General features: G+C 40.8%; 1 protein-coding gene across 1 annotated transcript in view; it reads left to right on the top strand.

The window, feature by feature from the left end:
- The window catches only part of LOC136868065 (flexible cuticle protein 12), a 44,813-nt gene that overhangs the window by 16,722 nt on the left and 5,851 nt on the right, over positions 1 to 22,240 (top strand). The window contains exon 2 of the mRNA XM_067144750.2: positions 11,044 to 11,174. Within this exon, the coding sequence (XP_067000851.1) occupies positions 11,044 to 11,174 (131 nt within the window). The remainder of the gene's footprint in view (positions 1 to 11,043; positions 11,175 to 22,240) is intronic.

Genomic DNA, 22,240 nt, shown 5'->3' with positions numbered 1-22,240 from the left:
TAACCATTACCCTTGAATGTGACTGAGTGTACCCACCTCCACCTGAATATTTGATGTCTCGCAAATTCGTATCGCCCTCTTGGTGAGTGTCGTGAGAATGCCTGGTCCTCCGCAAACACAATATAAAAACCGTGTTTGGCATCGTCACTAAAATGGCTCACAGTCTGGGTAAAACCAAGGACAAATTGTCCCTACTTTTACATTCTGGGGTATACAAAATTCCATGTATTTGCGGTAAGGTATACATTGGCCAAACATGCCGTCTCAACCAGCCAGAAAAATCCGCAATAGCTGGGCACGCTCTAAAAGTTGGGTCATGATGTCATGTTCCAAGATGCTCGAGCTCTTACCCACACTAGACACTACAGGTCCAGGATTATACGGGAAGCTGTGGAAATACGTAGAAATCCTAACAATTTCAACAGGGACACTGGCTATCAGTTAAGTAATACGTGGTTGCCAGCCATTAAGAATTTACGTAGATCCCTTCAATTTTGTTATTTCGTTTGGTGTTTTTCAAATTCGTACGTTCCTCATCGCCAGATGTTTCATTCCAGGCTTGTGTCAATGTCACACCTTCATATGTACGTACACCTGTTATGTTATGGACCCTCTCAAACTGATTCTGATGGTTCCGTCAGCTACCGTTTCGAACGCTAGCACTGTGCCATATCCGGGGAGCCATCTGGGGACGAATGAACGTATCATTTCCACTTCTATTATAACGTCTAAAATCAAACCATATTGTTTGAGAGGCCTTTCTCGTGGACAGTCGAGATTTTCTTCTGAAGACGCAGAGCAAAATTCTCTGCGAAACGTAGAGAATTTCACCTTCTTTTCTTGACACGGCATAAGCCCAAAAGCCTATATCATGTTGATGATAAATTGCTGTGCTATCTATTTGATTCTCTTTTCCTCTGCGAGATTCCTTCTCTGTTCCACCACTGTTCTCCCTTTGAACGGGCCCTCTATCCCCAAAGAACGTAATTATCCTGCTTTATTTTTTACATAGAAACTGAGCTTTCTTAAAAGTATACAGTACATTGAAGGTCGCATGTTTCTTATTCTTTGTTATTTAAAAATACAGGTACATTTCCGGTAAAATAATTTGCCTTGTTTACAGACTGTTTAGAGGTAGTCAAAATAACCTTTCGACAGATTCGTTCACTATTTGGAATGTTTGAAGTGTTGTCCTGCATATGCTTTAATTTGGTTACTAAAAATATTGTGTATGTCGTTGTCAGATGTAAGTTTCAGACTATGTTTTTAATAAAAGAACTTACCCTGAAAACTAAAGAAAATAGTATATGACTGTCCGTCTTCCAGCTCATCAGCCCGGAAGCTGGTTGGATGTCCAAGTATCACTTTCAAAAGTTACTCAGTTATAGGGAAACCGCAAGAAGACAAATGGTTCCGCTAAATGAGGCGTACCAGGCTAGATGAGGAGTGAATTAGTTTGCCATTGCTTTCTTCACTGGGCCAGAAAGTGCTATTGCAGCTCGATCGACCGTACGAGTAAAATCTTTCATCACATTTAGACGCATTATCAATGCTCTAAATGTCATTACTCAGTATCGCCCATACCTCAGCTGCTTCCATATTTTCATAACCATGGATGGGACACAGATTTAGGCGGAAGCTACATTTTACTCTGGCCTGTGCCAAGAGACAGGTACAAAAATACTGCATCTATCATAAAATTACTACAATTAATTTATATGTCTGAGAGGGCGAAGCACATACCGATTCCCCATAAGAAGTATCTGCCTTTCAAACTGGTGGTTATACGAGAGAAAGATTTAAACAAACTATCGTACATGGTTATTCACACGTCACAGACATGAAATGATGTGTAATTTTGTTGATTTTCGATTTTGATTTTGTACAAGCCCTGAAGATGGTTTTCTGTGGTTTCCCATTTTCACACCAAGCTGTACCTTAATTAAGGCCGCTTCCTTTACATTTCTAGGCCTTTCCTGTCCCATCATTACCATAAGACCTATCTGTATCGGTGCGACGTAGAACAATTAGCACGATTTTGTATAAAAATGTCAATGTAACAGGTGTTTCTTTTATCTTCCTCATTATCATAACGACATACAGGGTGGATAAAACGTATCCTTGCACTTTGTAGGTATGCACTTCGTACGTACACATTGTTCAACAGAGTGTAATCTCGTAAATGCTCAAATTGACCTACTTCGACCTTGCAACATTCTTCGAACATGTCCATAACACAGTGTACGCATTACTACACAAAAAGTTATCTGCATCAGTTTCAATAAATGCCTCTGGGACGTACTCTTTTAATTCATCCGCTGTGTGGGGATTTTTCGTGTAAACATTATACTTTACAACACTTCAGAAAAAACTTAATGACATTTCTCAAACGTAAGCAAAGGGTATAGGATACTGGTTTGGAACTATTGTTTGAAAAACGTGAAACTAACAGTGAAAGAATCGTAAGTTTACTTACAGCCCACCCTGTAGATTGCAAACTTGTAACTAACGAGTACCCGGGTAATAAGAGAATCGGCATTTGAGTGATCGGGTTCCTGACTTGCCGGATATCACTAGCCCTAGTGGCAATGTCAAATTTAGCTCGAGGACATATGGTCGCGAACCCACGCCCCCAAGTTGAGAGCGTCATGGGTTACACGTTTTAGTCGCCTCTTAACGACAGACAGGGGATACCTCCCCCACTCATAGAGTTATTAACGACGGTAATTTCCACTGCCACACGTGGCGAGGTGTTTAATAAGACAGTCAGTGGGATGTATTATTGCATAAGAAGACGACAATCTGGAGCAATTTCCTTAGAATAACCAAATTACGCTCTTTAGTGTGTTGTGTCATATTAAAATCAAACTGTTTCAAATATTTTGATAAGGCAGGAGTGTGTAACGTAATCGAGAACCTTTCAGCTAATGACACACTGTCATCAACATATCTGTTAATATATTTTATTCTTGGCCTCAGTTGGAAACACACAAGCATCTTATTTAAATCTTCAGTTTTATTACGTCGTAGCTAACCAGGAAATTCACCTATAAAAAGAGGTGGACTCGGCAATGGAAATAGCCAGTACCAGTGCACGCGCGATGCGAAACATGCCGTACAATTTCATCTCACCCCAACCACAATCCGCCTACTGGGGCGCCGTGACGCCTTCAGGGACCTTCTGCTGCTTACGGCAGTACCGCCCTATGTGGGGGGTCGACATCCGACCAGACGAATCCTCAAGCCAGGGCTGAGTCTCAACAGATCGCAGCGTGGCAACCGCCCGGTACCTAAGTCGTCTAAGGAACCTAAGGAACTAAGGGTAAACATACATACTACTGGTTTATTGTAAAATGTATAGTCTTTGTAAAACGTCCATTATTTTGCATACTTTACTCCGGTAAGCTTCTTTGCCAATTACTTTTACCCGGATCTGAGGGCTGATTTGAGGCCACTGCGTGAAAACAATTAAGTTAAAAATCCCTACCCAGACCGGGAATAGAACCAGTGTTTCCGAGTAAGAGGCAGGCTCTCTACCTCTCAATTTCTTCTCTTAATATTTTAAACAATTTCTTTGAAACTTTGTACGTTACCATCTTATTAGTTTGCAAGATAACATGTCAAATGCTAGAAAGTGGCATCAAAGGAATAACTCGTGCAGATAAACCTGAAGTACAAACAGCTCTACGCGCTCGGGCGCGTGCTTCATCACATACAAGTCGAATTCCCTCTGGAACCATTATTGGGAATAGACATACATTCGTCTGATTCAAAGATATGCGTTTCCTGATGTAAACCATGATAGTATTTAGAAAAAGCTAAAAATGTACACTGTAGTTAGGTCTATCTGATCCTGAGCTATATTTGATGATTAGAGAACAGCTCTGTGAATTATTTCCCAAAGGCCTCTTTACGTACACTGTATTAGTGGACAACAAGTGGTTCGCTTCTCTTACTGACCCTTGACATAGCCACACCGAGCTGGACATAAGGAAGATAGCCGATAGTACGATCGACGCCTGCTACCCATTATTGCGGTTTTTAGCGGATAAAACGTGCGCATGTTCTGTAAATACGTAACTACCTATCATTTAGAAGAGGTTAGTGATTGAGAAATTACAATAATCTTGCATTTGAACTGAATATCTCAGGTATATCCATGTCAATCCGCCTCTGTGGTGTAGTGGTTAGTGTGATTAGCTGCCAAACTTGGACTTACGGGTTCGATTCCAGACTCTGTTTCGAAATTTGAAAAGTGGTACGAGGACTTCAACGGGGTCTGCTCAGCCTCTGGAGGACAAATGAGAAGAGGGATCTTCAATTCCCACCTCAGCCATCCTCGAAGTGGTATTCCGTGGTTTCCCACTTCTTCTTCAGGCGAATGTCGGGATGGTACATAACATAAGTCCACGGCCGCTTTCTATCCATCTTCGGTGCCTATCCCTTCCTATCCTCCCATCCCTCACAAGGCCCCTGTTCAGCATTGGGGGTGAGGCCACATGGGCGAGGTACTGGCCCTACTCCTCCGCTGTATCCCGGACAAAAAGTTTCACCCTCCAGACCACTGCCATTGAGATGGTAGAGGTGAAATCCCTGGCTGTGCCCAGGGGAAAACCAACCCTGGAGGTTAAACAGATTACATAAAATAATAAATAATATCCATGTCTGGTTTCTTGGGTGAATTCTCAGCGTACTGATCTTCGGTTCAGAGGGATGGGGATTTTATTTGCATATGGTTAATTCGTGTGGCTCGGGAACTGAGGTTTATGTTCGTCTTAACACACTTCACATAATCTACATAGAGTACACCTACCACCACAACAGACGTAAGTAAACGTATCCCTCTTCACAGAGTTATCATCAGAAAGGGCAGCTGGTTGTAAAACCGGGCCAAATCCACACCAAGAGCCGTCTGCAATAAACTGAGGAAAAGACCAGAAAGATCTAAAGTATATCCACATCAAATTTCAGCCCAACTGGCCCACTAGAGCGAGATAGATACAATTTCATTTTGAACTATTAAAACATATACGGAAAGTTCCCGTCGTTTAGTTCCCCACCACTTATAATAAGATCATTAAAGAACGAGTTTAACCATCAGTGCCTTCTGCCTCTAGTTCTTTTACCCACCAAGGCCATTTCATTATTTTTCCTAGGTATCCTATTTTCCTCCATTCGCCGGCTCACCCATAGGGTTTATTCCCAACTCAGCCTTTATCTGCTCATTTCAAGTAGACTCTTGCCGTTGTTACCACCTGATTGTAGCAGCGATCATTCTAGCTACTTTCATGTCTGTTATTTCTAACTTATGAATATGATATCCTGAGCCGACCCAGCTTTCACTCCTGAACTGCAAAGTCGTTCTAAAAAATCCCATGTAAGGATGGTTTCGTCCGGTATTCCGGTATGAAATGGCGTATGGCTTTTGGTGTCGGGAGTGTCCGGGGACAAGTTCGGCTCGCCAGATGCAGGTCTTTTGATTTGACTCCCGTAGACGACCTGCGCGTCGTGGTGAGGATGACATGATGATGAAGACAACACATACTCCCAGCCCCCGTGTCAGCGAAATTAACCAACTATAGTTAAAATTCCCGACCCTGGCGGGAATCGAACCCGGGACCCCTGTGACCAAAGGCCAGCATTTAGCCATGGAGCGGAATTACGGTGATGGCAGTGATTATTGTTTTAAGACGAAGTACAACTGGCAACCATCCCCTATATAACACTAATTAGAGGGGGAAAATTGGGAGGGTTCCGATACTTCGAAATATGAAGATATCGGCCAAAGAAAGACAAGGGTCACGAAGGGCGTGGAACTGAAAGACTTCCTAGCTCTCGAATGCTCTAATAGTGCCAGGATCGGAAAAGAACAAGAGTTGACCACGAGAGATCGAATATGATAGAAGAATGTGAGGAGCCTGGCACAAGTAAGTGGAAGCAATACCATTTTTTTACAATTTGTTTTACGTCGCACCGACACAGATACGTTTTATGGTGACGATGGGATAGGAAAGGCCTAGGAGTGGTAAGGAAGCACCCGTGGCCTTAATTAAGGTACAGCCCCAGCATATGCCTGGTGGGAAAATGGGAAACCACGGAAAACCATCTTCAGCGCTGCCGACAGTAGGGCTCGACCCCACTATCTCCCGGATTCAAGCTCACAGCTGCGCGGGAAGCAATGCCAGGACTCAGATAAGGGCCCCGTGGTCGCCAACCCACGCTCCCAAGTTGAGAGTCCCTGGGGCTCCGACATTCCGGCAGTCGCTTGTTTGCTGTACGGGTACATAAGCAAAAATCTGTGATGCGTTTATGTCACTTTTTCTTCTAATGCTTTAAATCGAGTTAATTTTAAATCCTACAGCATCTTATTTTACAAATTCACCCAAGTTTAATGTACTATGGACTCGAATTTCAAACTCCCATTGCGTTTTAAAATGATAAACTTAAGGTATGATGGAAGTCGTACATTTTATTTAATTTCTCCCAGACTTCACAGTAGCATTGGAGCTTTTACCGTTCATGGAGTTACCCTGTTAGATATCAGAGCTCAATTATGCAAAATAACTTACTACAGAATACTTTTGGTGAAGGAAACCTCTACGCAGGTCGATGTACTTTCACAACATTCGGTAGCTGCCTCTGTGGATAAGTGGTAGAGTGTCGGCCTCCGGATCCCAAGGCAGCGGGCCTAAACGCTACACAGGTAATCGGAATTTTGAAGGGCATGAAAAAGTCCATTCGACACTCCATGGTGTACGAGGTGGCATATAAAAGATCTGTGATGATACATTTGGTGTTTACCCGACAAAATTAAAACTCAGCTATAGACCCCTAAGCGAGATTCCATTTACTAGAGTAAAACGGAACGTCAAAATTGACGAGCAGACAGCCAGGTGCCGTCAAATTAAAATGTCTACACACGGTAGCTGAGACCGTACGATTATTATTATTATTATTATTATTATTATTATTATTATTATTATTATTATTATTATTATTATTATAAGAAGTAGTAGTATTAGTATTATTATTACCACGCTCGATAAGCCATAGACTGTCAGTATATCTGGTAACACTTTCATATCTACATGATATCAATATACTTACGCCACCGCTATGCTGAATACTGCTGTTCAGCTTGATTTAACAGCTCTCGTACCAAGTGATAGGTATGCAGCTGAACCAGGCAATGCGCATCATAACAGGATGCATTCGCCCTACAAACTTGGAGTGGCTATGTCTCGTGAATAAAAGTCGTCCAACGTTCTTAAGGAAGCTCCTGTCATTGTCTGAAGATTATAGAAAACAATCTTCGCCTTGCTATTGATATAAAGACATGAGTGACGTCTGCCAAAAGGCTAAGATCAAGACAACTTTCTTGGTGCAAAACGTCTACTGGACAAATCCCACTGAAAGAGAAAAACAAGAAATATTTTATTACGAAAGACCATAACACAGGGTGAGGAATACAAAGTTTCTTCCGTACAATAGACTGCTCAGTTCTATCTTCTCTTTTCAAGAAGTATGTCTTAAAATATGTCATACCGGGCGAGTTGGCCGTACGCGTAGAGGCGCGCGGCTGTGAGCTTGCATCCGGGAGATAGTAGGTTCGAATCCCACTATCGGCAGCCCTGAAAATGGTTTTCCGTGGTTTCCCATTTTCACACCAGGCAAATGCAGGGGCTGTACCTTAATTAAGGCCACGGCCGCTTCCTTCCAACTCCCAGGCCTTTGCTATCCCATCGTCGCCATAAGACCTATCTGTGTCGGCGCGACGCGACGTAAAGCCCCTAGCAAAAAAAAAATGTCATATTCAGAATGTTTCATGTCAAACGGGTGGTTTTTCATACTGGTGCATTTCTGTTTGGTGATAACTACAATCATGCAATAAGTTTAATATACCATGCCTGTGGGAGAATAAATGGCAGAAAATACCTCATTCAGTCAGTAGACACACATGTATCCGTCATTGCAAGTTCCTGGCAGTAAGCGGCAGGGTCAATATTGTTGAATTCAGTGAAAATATACTTATTTCAAATTGTTCTTGGCTGATTACGATTTAGTCGATCCTTAAAGTAACCACACAAGATAAAGTCTAGTGGCGTGAAGTCCGGTGATCTGGGAGGCCATAATGTCTCTGAAATCGTTCTGACATCAAAGAAACTTCCGATTAGGACGAAAGACTCATTTGAAGTGTGGTCTAGGACTAACCTGTCTCCTTAAACAAACGACGTAACTGATTTACGACGAGGCTGCTCTAGACGGGTCCAGGAGGCCTTAATTAAGGTGATGTGAAAAAGGGAAACTGCGGAAAACATATCCAGTGCTCCGACAGTGGGGTTCGAACCTACTATCTCCCGGACGCAAGCTCACATCTGCGTGCCCCTAACCGCACGATCAACTCGCCCGGTGTGTTACCTATATAACACGCCCTGATAGCTTATTTATTGATCGTATGATGCTTACATGAAAAATATGCGAAGAATAATTACAGACAACACAACTAAAACTAGCTCAGCAGCTGTCCCGTGGGTGAGTTCATGAACATTCCGGTGAATAGGAAGAGCCTTATTGAACAAGTTACCTGCGTCCGTAACATGGGTGACAGCGATCAGATGTGGTCCTGATGCCTTTCTGGGCCTCACGGCGATGGCTAGGGTTACTTCATGACCGACTTTCGGACAGCAAAAAGTACGTCCTCCTAGGTATGTAAGCAGGGTGTGTTTTGTCCCCCTTTTCATGTTTTCACCGAAATTATTTCAAATTTAATAGGGGCGAACAAGTTTTAAAATATAAATTAGTATTAAAGGTGGTGGTGGTGATGATTATTGTTTTAAGAGGAAGTACAACTAGGCAACCATCCTCTATACAACACTAATCTGAGGGAAAAATTGGAGAGATCCGACACTTCGAAAAATGAAGATATCGGCCAAATGAAGACAAGGGCCACGAAGGGCGTGAAAATGAAAGACTCTCTAGGCCTCGAGACCGTAATACCGTCGGGGTCGGAAAAGAACAAGAGTTTACCAAGAGAGGTCAGGTAGGATAGATGAAAGTGAGGAGCCTGGCACAAGCAAGTGGAAGCAATGCCAGGACTCAGCTAAGTGCCCCGTGGTAGTAACCCACGCTCCAATGCACAGAGCCATTGGGGCCCCTTTTAGTCGCCTCTTACGACAGGCAGGGGATACCGTGTGTGTTATTCTACCGCCCCCACCCACAGGGGGATTAGAATTAGAGAACAGAATAGTATTTTCGATCGTCATGTCAGCAGTAGAAATTTAGCAACGTTATGTCTCATGGTAGCTACTCGGATTTCCTTCTTCCAGTGCAGAATTTGAGAGAATATGTTTTTAAATGAAATATCTATGAATGGGTGTTACGAATAGATTTAATATTGATACAGTGAAGGCTGAAGTTTAAATTTGTGCAAAAGATGAACACTGCAGTAACGATGATAATAGTAGTAGTGATGATAGTAAGTCTGAAAGTGTACATATTCTACAATGTTTAATAAGCTATAACGTGACAATAATGATTAATGGAAGCAGCTCAAACAGACACAAGAATACCTCTAGAACTGCAACATTGGCATTGTCATACTATATGTAATACTATTTCCTTTTGTCAATATATTTTTCCTTGAAAATTGTGTTTGATATAGTAGGGGAAGAGGTGAAGTGTCTTCTTTTATTGGTTTTAGAAATCTGGCAACCCTAGCCATGACACAAATAACTCTTTTTTGGGACTCTAGTTTATGTTCATGAAATGTCGGTCCTTGCTTAAAACTCAACATTGAAGGAATCAGCGGAGCCAAAACCCAAGTGGATCACCCTCTTGATGGACTGGTGCAAAAAGAAGCACAACATACAGAAGACGGTTAATCAGAGTTGAAAGGTTTAAAAGAAAGGGTTATACTGTACAATGTTTGTAAGGCTGTCTGAGATGGCCAAAGTGATTATCAATATGAATATCTCATCTGATCGTGTTTTAATACTCTTTCTCCCTCCGGGTTCGACTGATCTGCTCATCTGCAGCCGGAAATATCACCTCAACACCGTCGTCAATGGCACTATACCGTTATCAGAGATGAGAAGCAGGGAAAATTTAGAACAGCGAAGGAGACAGCTGTGGTTTAGGTTAGTTATCATATCACCGGACGAGTTGGTCATGTGGTTAGGGGCGCGCTACTATGAGCTTGTATCCGGGAGGTAGTGGATTCGAACTCCATTACCGTCAGCCCAGAAGACGGTTTTCCGTGGTTTCCCATTTTCACACCAGGCAAATGCTGGGGCTGTATCGTAATTAACACCACGGCCGCTTCCTTCACACTCGTAGGCCTTTTCTATCTCATCGTCCCCATAAGAACTGTTTGTGTCGGTGAGACGTAAGGCAAAATATAAGGTACCATAACAGTATTTTTCAGGGATTTGTTTGGGATCTTGCAGATTGTGAGCGACGATTGAGATTTGAAAACTCATGTATTCAATTTTATTGTTCTCATGACAGTGAATGACTACACCCCCTGAGATGTTAAATCTCTTTCAAGGCCGGGAATCGAACATGGGACCTTCAGAACGAAGTGTCAGTATATGCCCCGAGATATACCCGTCTGATGGTAATCTCTAAAAATTATTCGATTCATGGTACCAACATGATTCTCAGGCTGATTTAAGGAAGTGTGCACTCAGCTTCAGGCATCAAATTGAGAAGCTGGGGGTAGCCTACAGCTACTGTAACTCTGGCACATGCTAGGAATGGCTTTCTTTCATTTTCCACTTTGCCTTCAAGCAAATGATAGTATGGCACCAAGATCAAAATGGCCTTTAGGTACTGGAGGTGCAGGTACCGCAATACTACTCTCTCACCGTTTACTTTACTTTAGTGACCGACGTAGCTGCCCATATTGGACAGCTTTAGGACCTGTCCAGAATCGAACACAGATCCTCCTAGCACGAGGCAGAGATGCTCATCTCCCCTATTCTAGCTTCTGTTATAAACTACGTATATAGAGTTCACACTTGCTATTGACTTATTTCATTTCAGGTACATTTGATGGTCGTTCTCGTCACCCTGAGCTGGGGCCACGCGGCGCCTCAGCGCAAGGACGGAGACGCTGTGATCGTCAGCGAACACCGGGAAGGCCCATCTCCGGACGGCAGCAAGTGGAGCTGGGGGTAAGGATCTAATCACTTTCTCCTCGGTCGTTTAACATAATTAGCAACTCATTCTAACGGCTGTACACGTAAATGCCGCTACACCAGCCAACACCGACTGTACAAACAACACATTGCGCATTAAACTCACGTGGTAAGAAGCTTCAAGGTGATGTCTTCCCCTTGAGAAGAAAAACAACTAATGATGGTCGATGCTAGCAATACAGTAGTGTGGTCAATTTAATATATAAACACAAGATTATACTTCCCGCTTACATAATTTTCTGTAAACCTAGGAAGGGGAAAGTATTTCGTAACATTGGAAAGAATTTGTGTACTGTATACAAGACATACTTTGGACTACTGGTATCTGTGCATTTCCGTGCATATACTACTAACAATAAGTTTTAAGAGAAAAACGTTTAAAGATCTTTTACTAGGGGGACGAATTTCTATGACGTTATATTTTTTCCTTAACATTATATCATGTAGTCTTGTATTTTCACCACGTTTCCAAGCAAACCAAACCAAACCCCACGGTTCAACAGCCCCGAAGTACCATAGCCTACCAAGCGACCGCTGCACAGCCCGAATGCCTGTATATTATGAGGTGTCGTGTGGTCGTCACGATGAATCTTCTCGGCGTTATTCTTGGCTTTCTAGACCGAACGTCTCCAAGCATGATAATCAAAATTAAATAGGTTTTATTTGGCATATAAATGCATACAAATTAATTTTTGTTTAGTTTCCTGGCAAATTTTGAACAAAATCTTATTATAACGACATATTTTGGTAATTTTCATTTGAACTTCGTATTTTAAAATTCAGAGTAAGGTGCAGAAATTATTTTTCAGGATAGACTGGAATATGTATCTACTGGAGAACCATTGAAAACTAGTGTATAGAATTTTTCCACCAGCTAAGAGCTATTATTTGCTGGTTGGGTTAATTCCTGGAAACCGACCTATTGTTTCCACGGAAGCAAAGGTAATTGTGCAGTAATTTGTATGCAGATTTCCAGGAAATTTTTCCAAATGATTCAAATATATTCAAGTACGCTTCCGTTACATCATGTGATGTTGAAAGAAGTTTTTCTCGCTACAAGACGATACTCAGCGACAACAGGAGAGCACTCATTCAACAACCTTAATATGCTTGTGGCCATAAATTGCAACAATTCTGATAACGTAGACTAGATCAAGTATGAAAGCTTCATTAAAATAACGCATATTTGTTGCATAACATAAAACATTGAATATTGAATAATTAAAATAAATGTAGTGTGAGTGTCTTTCACAGAGTCCATCCTTACCTAGGTTAATGCAGTGTAACCTTAATGAGTTCATGAACTATTAAGCATTATAATTGATTTTTAGGTTCACGATTTCGAAGAATTGCAACAATTTCAACTCTATTCATGATGTATATTTTGGGTTTATGCATTGTAATGAACCAAATAAACACTCAACGCGTTTCAAAAGGAACCGTTCCTTTCTTCATTAGGAGGAACAGAAAAACGAAACACGACCCATCAAAGGTTACTAAGAGAAAGCAACAAGGAACTTAAAATGGTGCCCTAAGAAGTAATAGGGATGCCATTTTAGCCCCATGCTAGAGACAACGAATGGCAACAGCAAAGCATCATTTTCTAATGGTTCTGATAATAGGTCGCTGTGATTCACTGAGGTTGCATCCTGTATCGCGGTTGAAATTGTCTGGGTGGTTACGTATTTCAATCACCATCTTCCTTATGAAAAAAGGCATGGTTCCTTTGGAAACGTGTTTAGTGTTTATATAGTTCATTACACGGCACAAACCAAATTATACATCATGAATAAAGTCACGGGCCGTGAAACTCTAAATGATAATATTTTAAATCTACATTAAATGCAGCCTGTAGCAATCGTAATAAAAGTGTTTCTCTATGTAACTTAGATGACATTCATTGTCAAATTTTGAATTTTATAGGTCATATCTTCCTGGGTTTTAGGTCATAAATGCATACATATTTCATGCATTTCTAGGTCATAGAAATCCACCTCCTACGTATTACTAACGTAATGGACCGAGTCGCACTTAATATCTCATTTCCTAATTAATATCTCAAAAACACTTTCTCTATGTTTGATGTTAAAAATTAATTTGAATTTTCAGGCCTTCTAATACCACGAAAACGATACTGCGAATCATTGCTTTAAAAGAAGTGTTCCTCTGGATGAACAAAAATGCTTACGCTCGTGAGCTTACTTCTGGGTCACAATTTTGAAACCCTGAGCTCGGCCCAACGGGGGACTTCGGATATGTACTATTTTTCTTGCGATTTTTTGATGCCATTCGTTGCCCCTTCCAGGTCGCCTATGGATGTCAAATAGAAAGACCCGCACCTGGCGAGCCGAACCCGTCCTGGGATATCCCGGCACTAAGAGCCATACGACATTTCATTTCATAAGAAAATGAAAATACAAAGTTATTTACCCCAGCAGCGCTGGGGTAGATGGGGTTCAGTGCACGCCGCTGGAGGGATGTATTCGCACTTCTGTGTTCTTGTGCTGCTTAGTAGTCTGGTATGTTGTGTGTAGGTAAAGGTGTGCTTTGAGACGAACACAAATATGAAGACCCCGTCCTAGAGAAATTAGCTAAAATCATGGACCGTTGGGAAATCGAAGCCGAGCTATGAACCAAAGGCCACTATATTGATCATCTAACTAAGCAGCCGGACGCTGGTTTCTTTAAGTGACAAATATTTAATTAAGTGCATTGGGAAGAATTAACATTTTAGATATCTCCTGTCACAAAAGTCTGCAGCAGTAGGAAGAAGAAGAAGAAAACAGATAATAAGGTGGAAAAGAAAGTGTTTTTACAGTTTTAGGGTTGCAATAACAGATGATTCATATACATCTATACGCTTCTCTACATACGTACTTGTAAGGTGTTTGTGAATCCTACCTCACAACCTGTGTTACTAATAGCGGGTTTCTCATGATAATTCCTTAGTACACACTGTGCAGGTTCTCAGTCAACACATCTCACGGTGAACGAACCTTCTTTATGTTGTCGACAATAAATTATACACTCCCACGACTCTTCGTGAAAAGGAGCCGTCGTTGTTTAACGGGAAAAGTGATAGCATTCAAGCTGGAAATGGCGTTCGTTTATTCTCGCCAGTGGTACTTTCCGAGTGGTTCTTGGTTCACTACTGTAAAATGTCTGTGCTAATCAGAAGTAGAAAAATTGCGCCTGGACGTTAAGAAAGTTGACGCTCATAGGCCCGGTCGTGCTGCAGTAGCACCTTCTGGTCCAGTGAGGAAAGCAATGGCAAACTACAGGTAACGCACTCTTTGTATTCCAAGGAGTTCCGTCTGTGGATCAGTGGCCTCTGAATATCGTATTCAGACCCGGCAGATGTATACTTGGATTCTTGAGAGGCGGAAAAAAGAGGTCCAACTGGCACTCCATGTAATACAATGTCGGCTTGTAAAATATACTTGGTGATACTTTTGGTGTCTTCTTTTCGAGGCATTTGGGCCGTAGATCTCGTCTAAAGCGACGTCGCGTTACCTGATCCAGTAGACCTTGGATCCAAAATTGCTAATTGATATACATATTATCATTGTTCTGGTCCCCTTTATCACAGACTGTACTTAATGAACTACATTTTTACTACCGCTCGTATAATCCCATTCCCCTGAAATAGGGTAGGAGGCCTCATGTTCTATTCCTGGATCGTCAAAGGATTTAGATATAGGTCTGATGACTGGAGTAGGTTGCACTCAGCCTCATAAGGTAAAATTAGGAACTGTCTCATAATGATAGGCAACTGACTTGAACAAAAGAGATAAGCAATACAACTCAGGATGTCACGCTGACCATATGACACACCAATATGCATTGGCTATCTCTTGATGGATGCAGTTTCTTGCCTCAGACCATAAAATGAACAGCTTCCATGAAATGAAATGAAATGAAATGAAATGGCATATGGATTTTAGTGTCAGGAGTGTCCGAGGAAAAGTTCGGCTCGCCAGATGAAGGTCTTTTGATTTGAAGCCCTTAGGCGACCTGCGCGTCGTGATGAGGGTGAAATGATGATGAAGTCGGCACAATACACCCAGCCCCCGTGCCAACGAAATTAACCAATTAAAGTTAAAATTCCCGACCCTGCCGGGAATCGAACCCGGGACCCCTGTGACCAAAGGGCAGCACGCTAACCATTTAGCCATGGAACAGCTTCCATTGAAGTCTCAGTCTCATTTATGACAAGCAGTATGCAAGCGGCAGAGGGATGGATGGTGCCGTGTAATGACATTCGGAGCACCAGTAGTGCGTCTGGACATTAAAAAAGATGGCGCTCATAGGGTCGGTCTACTGCACTAGCACCTTCTGGTCCAGTGAGGAAAGCAATGGCAAACTAATTCACTCTTTGTCATGCCTTGTACGCGGCAATATTTCGCCATCATCCGTTTTCGCGGTTTCCCTATAGTGGCATAATGTTTGGTAACTTTAAAATGGTGTATGGCGTTTAGTGCCGCTAGTGTCCGAGGACAAGTGTGGCTCGCCAGGTGCAGATCTTTTGATTTGACACTCGTAGGCGACCTGCGCGCCGTGATGAGGGTGAAGTGATGATGAAGACGACACATACACCCCGCCCCCATGCCGGTGGATTTAAACGATTATGGTTCAAATTTCCGACCACTTCGGGAATCTAACCCGGGGTCCTTGTGACCATATGCCAGCACGCTATGGAGCCGCCACGGGGTGCTGCTATCTGAAGATCCGACCTACCTCCGGACTGAAGACTTGTCAGAGAGATGCCTGACAAGCGGTCGTCGTGGAATGTCAAGGCCTTAAATGAGCTGTACGGGGCATCAAATTCGGTGTGGTCTTCTTTAATGTTAGTATATGGTCATCAAACTGCTGTTGAACACATGACATGACGTTTGCGTGACCTTGGCATCTGTTAAAGGTTCTTACAAAGCATCGTAACACGACAAGAGATGAAGATTAGCTCATCTTTACGGACTATTAGTTTCAAGGACATCATTCTAAGAATCTCAAGTTCACCTGTCCCGGATGTTTCTTTATCACGCTATAAGTTATATCAATGCTGCTTCTGAACGTACATTTCAACTTCGAACTTGAATAATAATAATAATAATAATAATAATAATAATAATAATAATAATATGCAATTTTCTCCCACACACTGCTGGGTCATGGGTGCGAACTGTAACGTAAACGTGGACTTGGCTTAGATTTACAACAAGATGCCCATTCTAATGCCTTGTGGAGAGAGCATTCATTATTTGGCATTTCTGTGGTGGTGTTGATAGTATGGCATGCTGTATAGGTGTGTATTGGGACAAACACAAACACCCAGCCCCCGAGTCAGAATCGAACCTCTGAACCGAAGACCATTTTGTTGACCATTCAGCCAAGGAGTCGGAAATAATAATTATAATAAAGTCATTCAATGTGTTCCGAAAGGTGTTTCAAAGCCGGATGCCCTTCCTGACGCAAGCATGTTATCCCTATTGTCAGGTTTCAAAAAAAAGCCGCCCACTTCGGATACCGACGATGTCCACAAGCTGCCCAATCTGAGTACAGACACTTGATTCCAGTGCCATTTCCTCTATTGATCGTCCATCGCCCTCCCATTGGAAGCTTCTCCGCCCACAGCTATTCACCTCCTATGGTTTGACTAGCTAATTACCTCCGCCCTATACTGGGCGTTGTGTCGCTGATTGTATAGTTTTCCCACTTCACATAGCAGGATTTCTCCTGGTCAGCCTCTTCAAGAAAGCAGACTGACGTGGTTCGGTCATGTGGAACGAGACGATTAAGTGGAAAAGACAGTACGAGGGCTGGAGATGTCAACGAGGAGGAGAATTGGCAGACGCAAACTAAGATGGGAAAATAACATAGCTGAAGACCTGCGAGATAGAGGCTGGATGAAAGCGGAAGCTCTGAACAGACAAGAGTGGCGGGAAAAGAATAAGGGATGTAGCCTATATGCCGACCCCACACAGATATGGGAAAAGGCTCAGTAAAATCTATATATATATAAAATAATTGTCTGTACATTGCTCAAGAGTTGCAAAGAATGTTATTTCTGTATAGGTCGTGTCTACAATAACAGGGAAATGCACTTTTTAATTGTCCGTAATGTCTGTCTGTCTGTCTGTCTGTCTGTCTTGAACCCATGTCCTTTATCTTAAAGTGTTCAGTAAGTATGTATGTGCGCGTATCGCGAGAAAATGGCTAAAAAGAATGTAATGAAAATCGGTATTTAAAGTCGGAAAGTAAGTCACTACAATATAGGATATAAATAATTTTATTCAAGCTGAGTGAAATGGTAGTTTAGGGGAAGGTGTAAAATTTAATTCTCATATATTTAGGTTATTAGTGGTCCTATCCATACATACCATATAACTAAAGTTATATAGAATTAAATTTCCTGCTTTGATAAGAGAGATATTCATCAATTTGGATTCTTGTTGCCTAGTCCATATCAACGCCGAGCTACGAGAAAATGGGTAAACCAAATTTTATTTCATTTATTTCATTATTTAATTTACCCAGGTTGAAATGGTAGTTTTGGGGAGGTGCTTAAATTTTAATTTTAATTACATTATTATTATTATTTACAATTTGCGTTAGGTCGCACCGACACAGAAATGTCTTATGGCGACGATGAGATAGAAAAGGGCTAGGGGTGGGAAGGAAGCGGCCGTGGCCTCAATTAAGATACAACCCCATCATTTGCTTGGTGTAAAAATGGGAAACCACGAAAAACCACCTTCAGGGCTGCCGATATTGGGGTTCGAATTTACTATCTCCCGGATGCAAGCTTACAGCTGCGCCCCCATAATCGCATGGCCAACTCGCCCGGTATTATTATTAAGTTATTTTTGCTACTTTGTGCTCTTCTTCATTCTCCTGCTCATTCTTCTTCTTCTTTTACATGTAAAACGTACTCCAGTATCCACACAGATCGTTATCCGCAGCTACTAATACTCATAAACTAAACACTCATTCTTATCTTCTCCACCTTACATAAATAGCCTATCCCTGTTAACTAAGTTCACTTATGGAGAAATATCCGTTCCATAGTTTATATCGCTGATTGACAACGATTATTTCATCAAGAGACTACTTTAACACACAATGGACTCAGAAATAATATTGTGCATTTATCCCAGGATAGAAGAAGTTTTCAAGCCAAACGAATGTCGGTCGTGGAATTTCCAGAGAGGGAAAAAGTATTTTATGGTTAAGGTGATGGGTTCAAGGACTGTTTGGCACAAAGACAAATCGCCAACTGCATTCCATGGATCCATGGATTAATGCTCAAACTCTACAGTATGTTGGCAGAAGCTGTTGCTGCAATGGCTGCAGGGCCAACCAGATAATAATAATAATGATAATAATAATAATAATAATAATAATAATAATAATAATAATAATAATAATAATAATAGAACTCCGCTATTACCGGTCCCAAGCCCGGGGCCTCGTCTATCAAGAGACGGGGAAGTGAGGAGGGGGAGGAGTAACAACCTCGTTAAAAAACCTGGGTCCATCTGGCTCCGGGTGGTAGCACCCAGTAAGGGCCCCTGCCTAGGGTTACAGGTGAAACCTGGCCAACGGTCTTGAAGGCGGAAGAGGAACTCTGCTTTAGTTCCGAACGGTGGAGAGAGCGGAAGAGCCTAGTGAAGTGAACCACGAACAAAAATCAAATTTCGGACTAACAATCCGATCTTATCCTGGAATCTAATTCCTCACTTTGTATTTTATACAATTTCAATTGCAGTATGGAAAGTCCGCTGAATGAAGGCACTACCCCAGGTGGTAACTCGAAAGAGAAATCCACCATTGCGTCACGCAATGCATTGGGACTAAAGGTTCTGGGGAGTCCCAACAACTGCAATCAGAAGGTTGAGTCGGAGCAACCTTGGAATCCTTCTAAAATGAAATTCAAAAAGGAATTCTTTTTTGGCACTTTAAATGTAAATTCTCTACTCAAGACTGGTAAACAAAAAGAACTAGAAATACTTCTAGAGAAAAACAAAATTCAAATTTTGGCAGTTCAAGAAACTAGATTCCTAGATGAAAATGTAATAGACACTTGTAACTACAGGATCTTTAAAGGCAAACCAGCAATCAAAATTATGAAGGGGATGCCACTACTTGGTACAGCTTTCTACATTCATAAAAGTATAATAGGAAATGTAACAGAATTTAAATCCAACTCAGAAAGAATATCTCTCCTATCAATTAAATGCAAAAACAAAACGTACACACTTGTTAATTGCCATGCACCAATAAATGAAGACAATAGGAAAAACCCTCAAAAAACAGAAGAATTCTGGGTTCGTTTGGAAAATGAAATATCCAAAATTCCGAAAATGAACACCATAATACTATTAGGTGACTTCAATGCACAAATAGGTAGAGAAAAGAAATTTAGAAATGTAGTAGGACATTACCCAGCCCACAGAAGAACAAATACAAATGGTATTAGGCTAATCAGTTTGTGTCAAAGCTATCACCTGAAACTAATGTCAACCTTCTTTAGAAAACTCCCCAGAAAAGCTAAAACGTGGATATCTCCAAACCCAATGTTAGGAGAGTTTCAGTTAGATCATGTGGCTGTTTCAAAAAAAAGTACAAAAGAAATTATGAATGTGAAAGTAGTAAGGAATGGTGAATTTGATTCCGACCATTTTCTCTCTAAAATTAAAGCCAAACTCCTACCTAATAAAGAACAAAGAAAGCCACAGAGGTTAATAAAATATAATGTAGACAGACTTACTATAACAAAAGAATCAATTAAAAACTACCAAGATGAAATTAAAGTGGCTAAACAAGGCAACTGGCAAGAAATATCCAAAGCAATTAATTATGCAGCACAGAAAACATTTGGGCCAATAAAAAATAAAAGGAAAATATGGTGGAATGAAATATGTGAAGAAGCTTTAGCAGAGAGGGCTAAAACATGGAAAAAATGGAAATGCTCAAAGAAAATTGAAGATTTTGATCAGTTTAAACAACAAAGGAAGGAAACAGCAAGGATAATCAGAAGTACTAAACGAGCCTTTCAAAAGGAGAAACTTATAGAAATGGACAAAAACTTTATAAAAAATAACACCCGTGACTTTTATCAGACTTTTAAGAATGAATTAAAGGGGTACCAAACTACAAATGTTAGTTTCAAGGATGAAAACGGCAGAATTGGACTAAGCAATACTGAAAATTGTGAGATATTAGCAAGATATTTTGATCAACTTTTGAACTGTCCTGAACCAAGTCATAAATTAGAATTTCAAGATATTGATGAAAATTTGGAAGAAGACATACCACCAACTATAAAAGAAATTGAAGAAGTAATTAAAACCCTCAAAAACAACAAAGCTAGCGGAGAAGATTCTATTACAGCGGAACTTTTGAAGTGGTCCTTGCCAAATATAGCAAATGAGCTACAATTACTCTTTGAAGAAATCTGGAAAACTGAAAAAATTCCTGAGGAATGGAAAGTAGCCTTGATACATCCACTCCACAAAAAAGGTAATAAACAGGACGTTAATAACTACAGAGGAATATCTTTATTAGCAGTGGCATATAAAATATTTTCCAAAATTTTATTAAACAGAGTAGAAACAACACTAGACAATCATTTAGGTGAATATCAAGGTGGTTTCAGGAAAGGAAGATCATGCTCAGAACAAATATTTAATCTTAAGTCAGTAATTCGCCACAGGTTACTTAATTCAAAGGACATTGTAGTCATGTTTGTAGATTTCAAAAAGGCTTTTGATTCTGTTGACAGAGAAACTATATATAAAATAATTCGAGAATTTGGCATAAAGTCTAAACTGGCAAATCTAATCCGTGAAACACTTACAGACACAGTCTCTAAAGTGAAATTTCTGGGAGAGATATCACAGCCTTTCAAAATAAAAACTGGTGTACGACAAGGCGACGGACTATCCCCAATTCTTTTTAATTGTGTCCTAGAGAAAATAGTGAGAATTTGGAACGAAAAACTTATTGAACTCAACATTTCACCGATAAGGTTAGGAAGAGGAAACAAAAGGATTGAAATAAATTGTCTTGCATTTGCAGATGACTTTGCAATACTTTCTGAAAATGTGACATCTGCTGTAACCCAAGTAAATGTCTTGGAAAGAATCGCCAGCAGAACTGGCTTAAGAATTTCTGCAGAAAAAACAAAATTTTTAACAAATATTTGGGATGCACCAAAATTTCTGAAAACAGATATTGGCCAAATAGAGAGGGTAAAAAAATTCAAATATCTAGGGGAAATAATCCAAGAAAATGGTTTAGAAAAATCTGCAGTAGAGGAGAGGGTACATAAAATGGAGAGAGCTTATGGTGTCACCAAAGATATCTACAATAAAAGATGCCTATCCAAAAATGCAAAAATAAGGCATTACAACACAGTAGTGAAGCCAGAATGCCTATATGCAAGCGAGTGTCTGGCATTAAACTATAATTTAGATAAGCTAGAAATACTAGAAAGGCGAATCATGAGGAAAATATTAGGCCCACAAAACACAGCAGAAGGTTGGAAATTACGAAGTAATGCTGAAATATATCAAAAAATAGAAAATATATCAGATGTAATGAGGAAAAGGAGACTTATGTTTTTTGGACATTTATATCGAATGCAAGATAGTAGATTAACCAGTAAGATTTTCAGATATTTGTGGAGTAAGAAATCAACGACAAGCTGGGTCAACGAAGTAAGAAAGGATTTAGAAAAAAACAATATAACAACAGAAGAAATAAATAATAGAGAAGGCTTTCGGTTAAAAGTATTGAAAATAGAAGGATTCCAAGGTAGGAAAGTAAAAACGACTGGTTCAAAGTGGTCTGAAGACAGAAAGAAGAAACATAGTGAACAGATGAAAGCGTACTGGAAGAAAAGGAAAGAACAAAGAAGAAGGAATTGAAATTGGCACGTGGTCCTCTGGTGGCCCATTCGAAAGAAGAAGAAGAATAATAATAATAGTCTAATAGCTCAGACACCGTAAGCCTACAATTCAATTATATGCCATCTAGCCTAC

This window comes from Anabrus simplex, chromosome 1 (genome assembly GCF_040414725.1).
Source record: "Anabrus simplex isolate iqAnaSimp1 chromosome 1, ASM4041472v1, whole genome shotgun sequence".
Lineage (NCBI taxonomy): Eukaryota > Metazoa > Arthropoda > Insecta > Orthoptera > Tettigoniidae > Anabrus > Anabrus simplex.
This window is presented reverse-complemented; position numbering and strand designations above follow the sequence as displayed.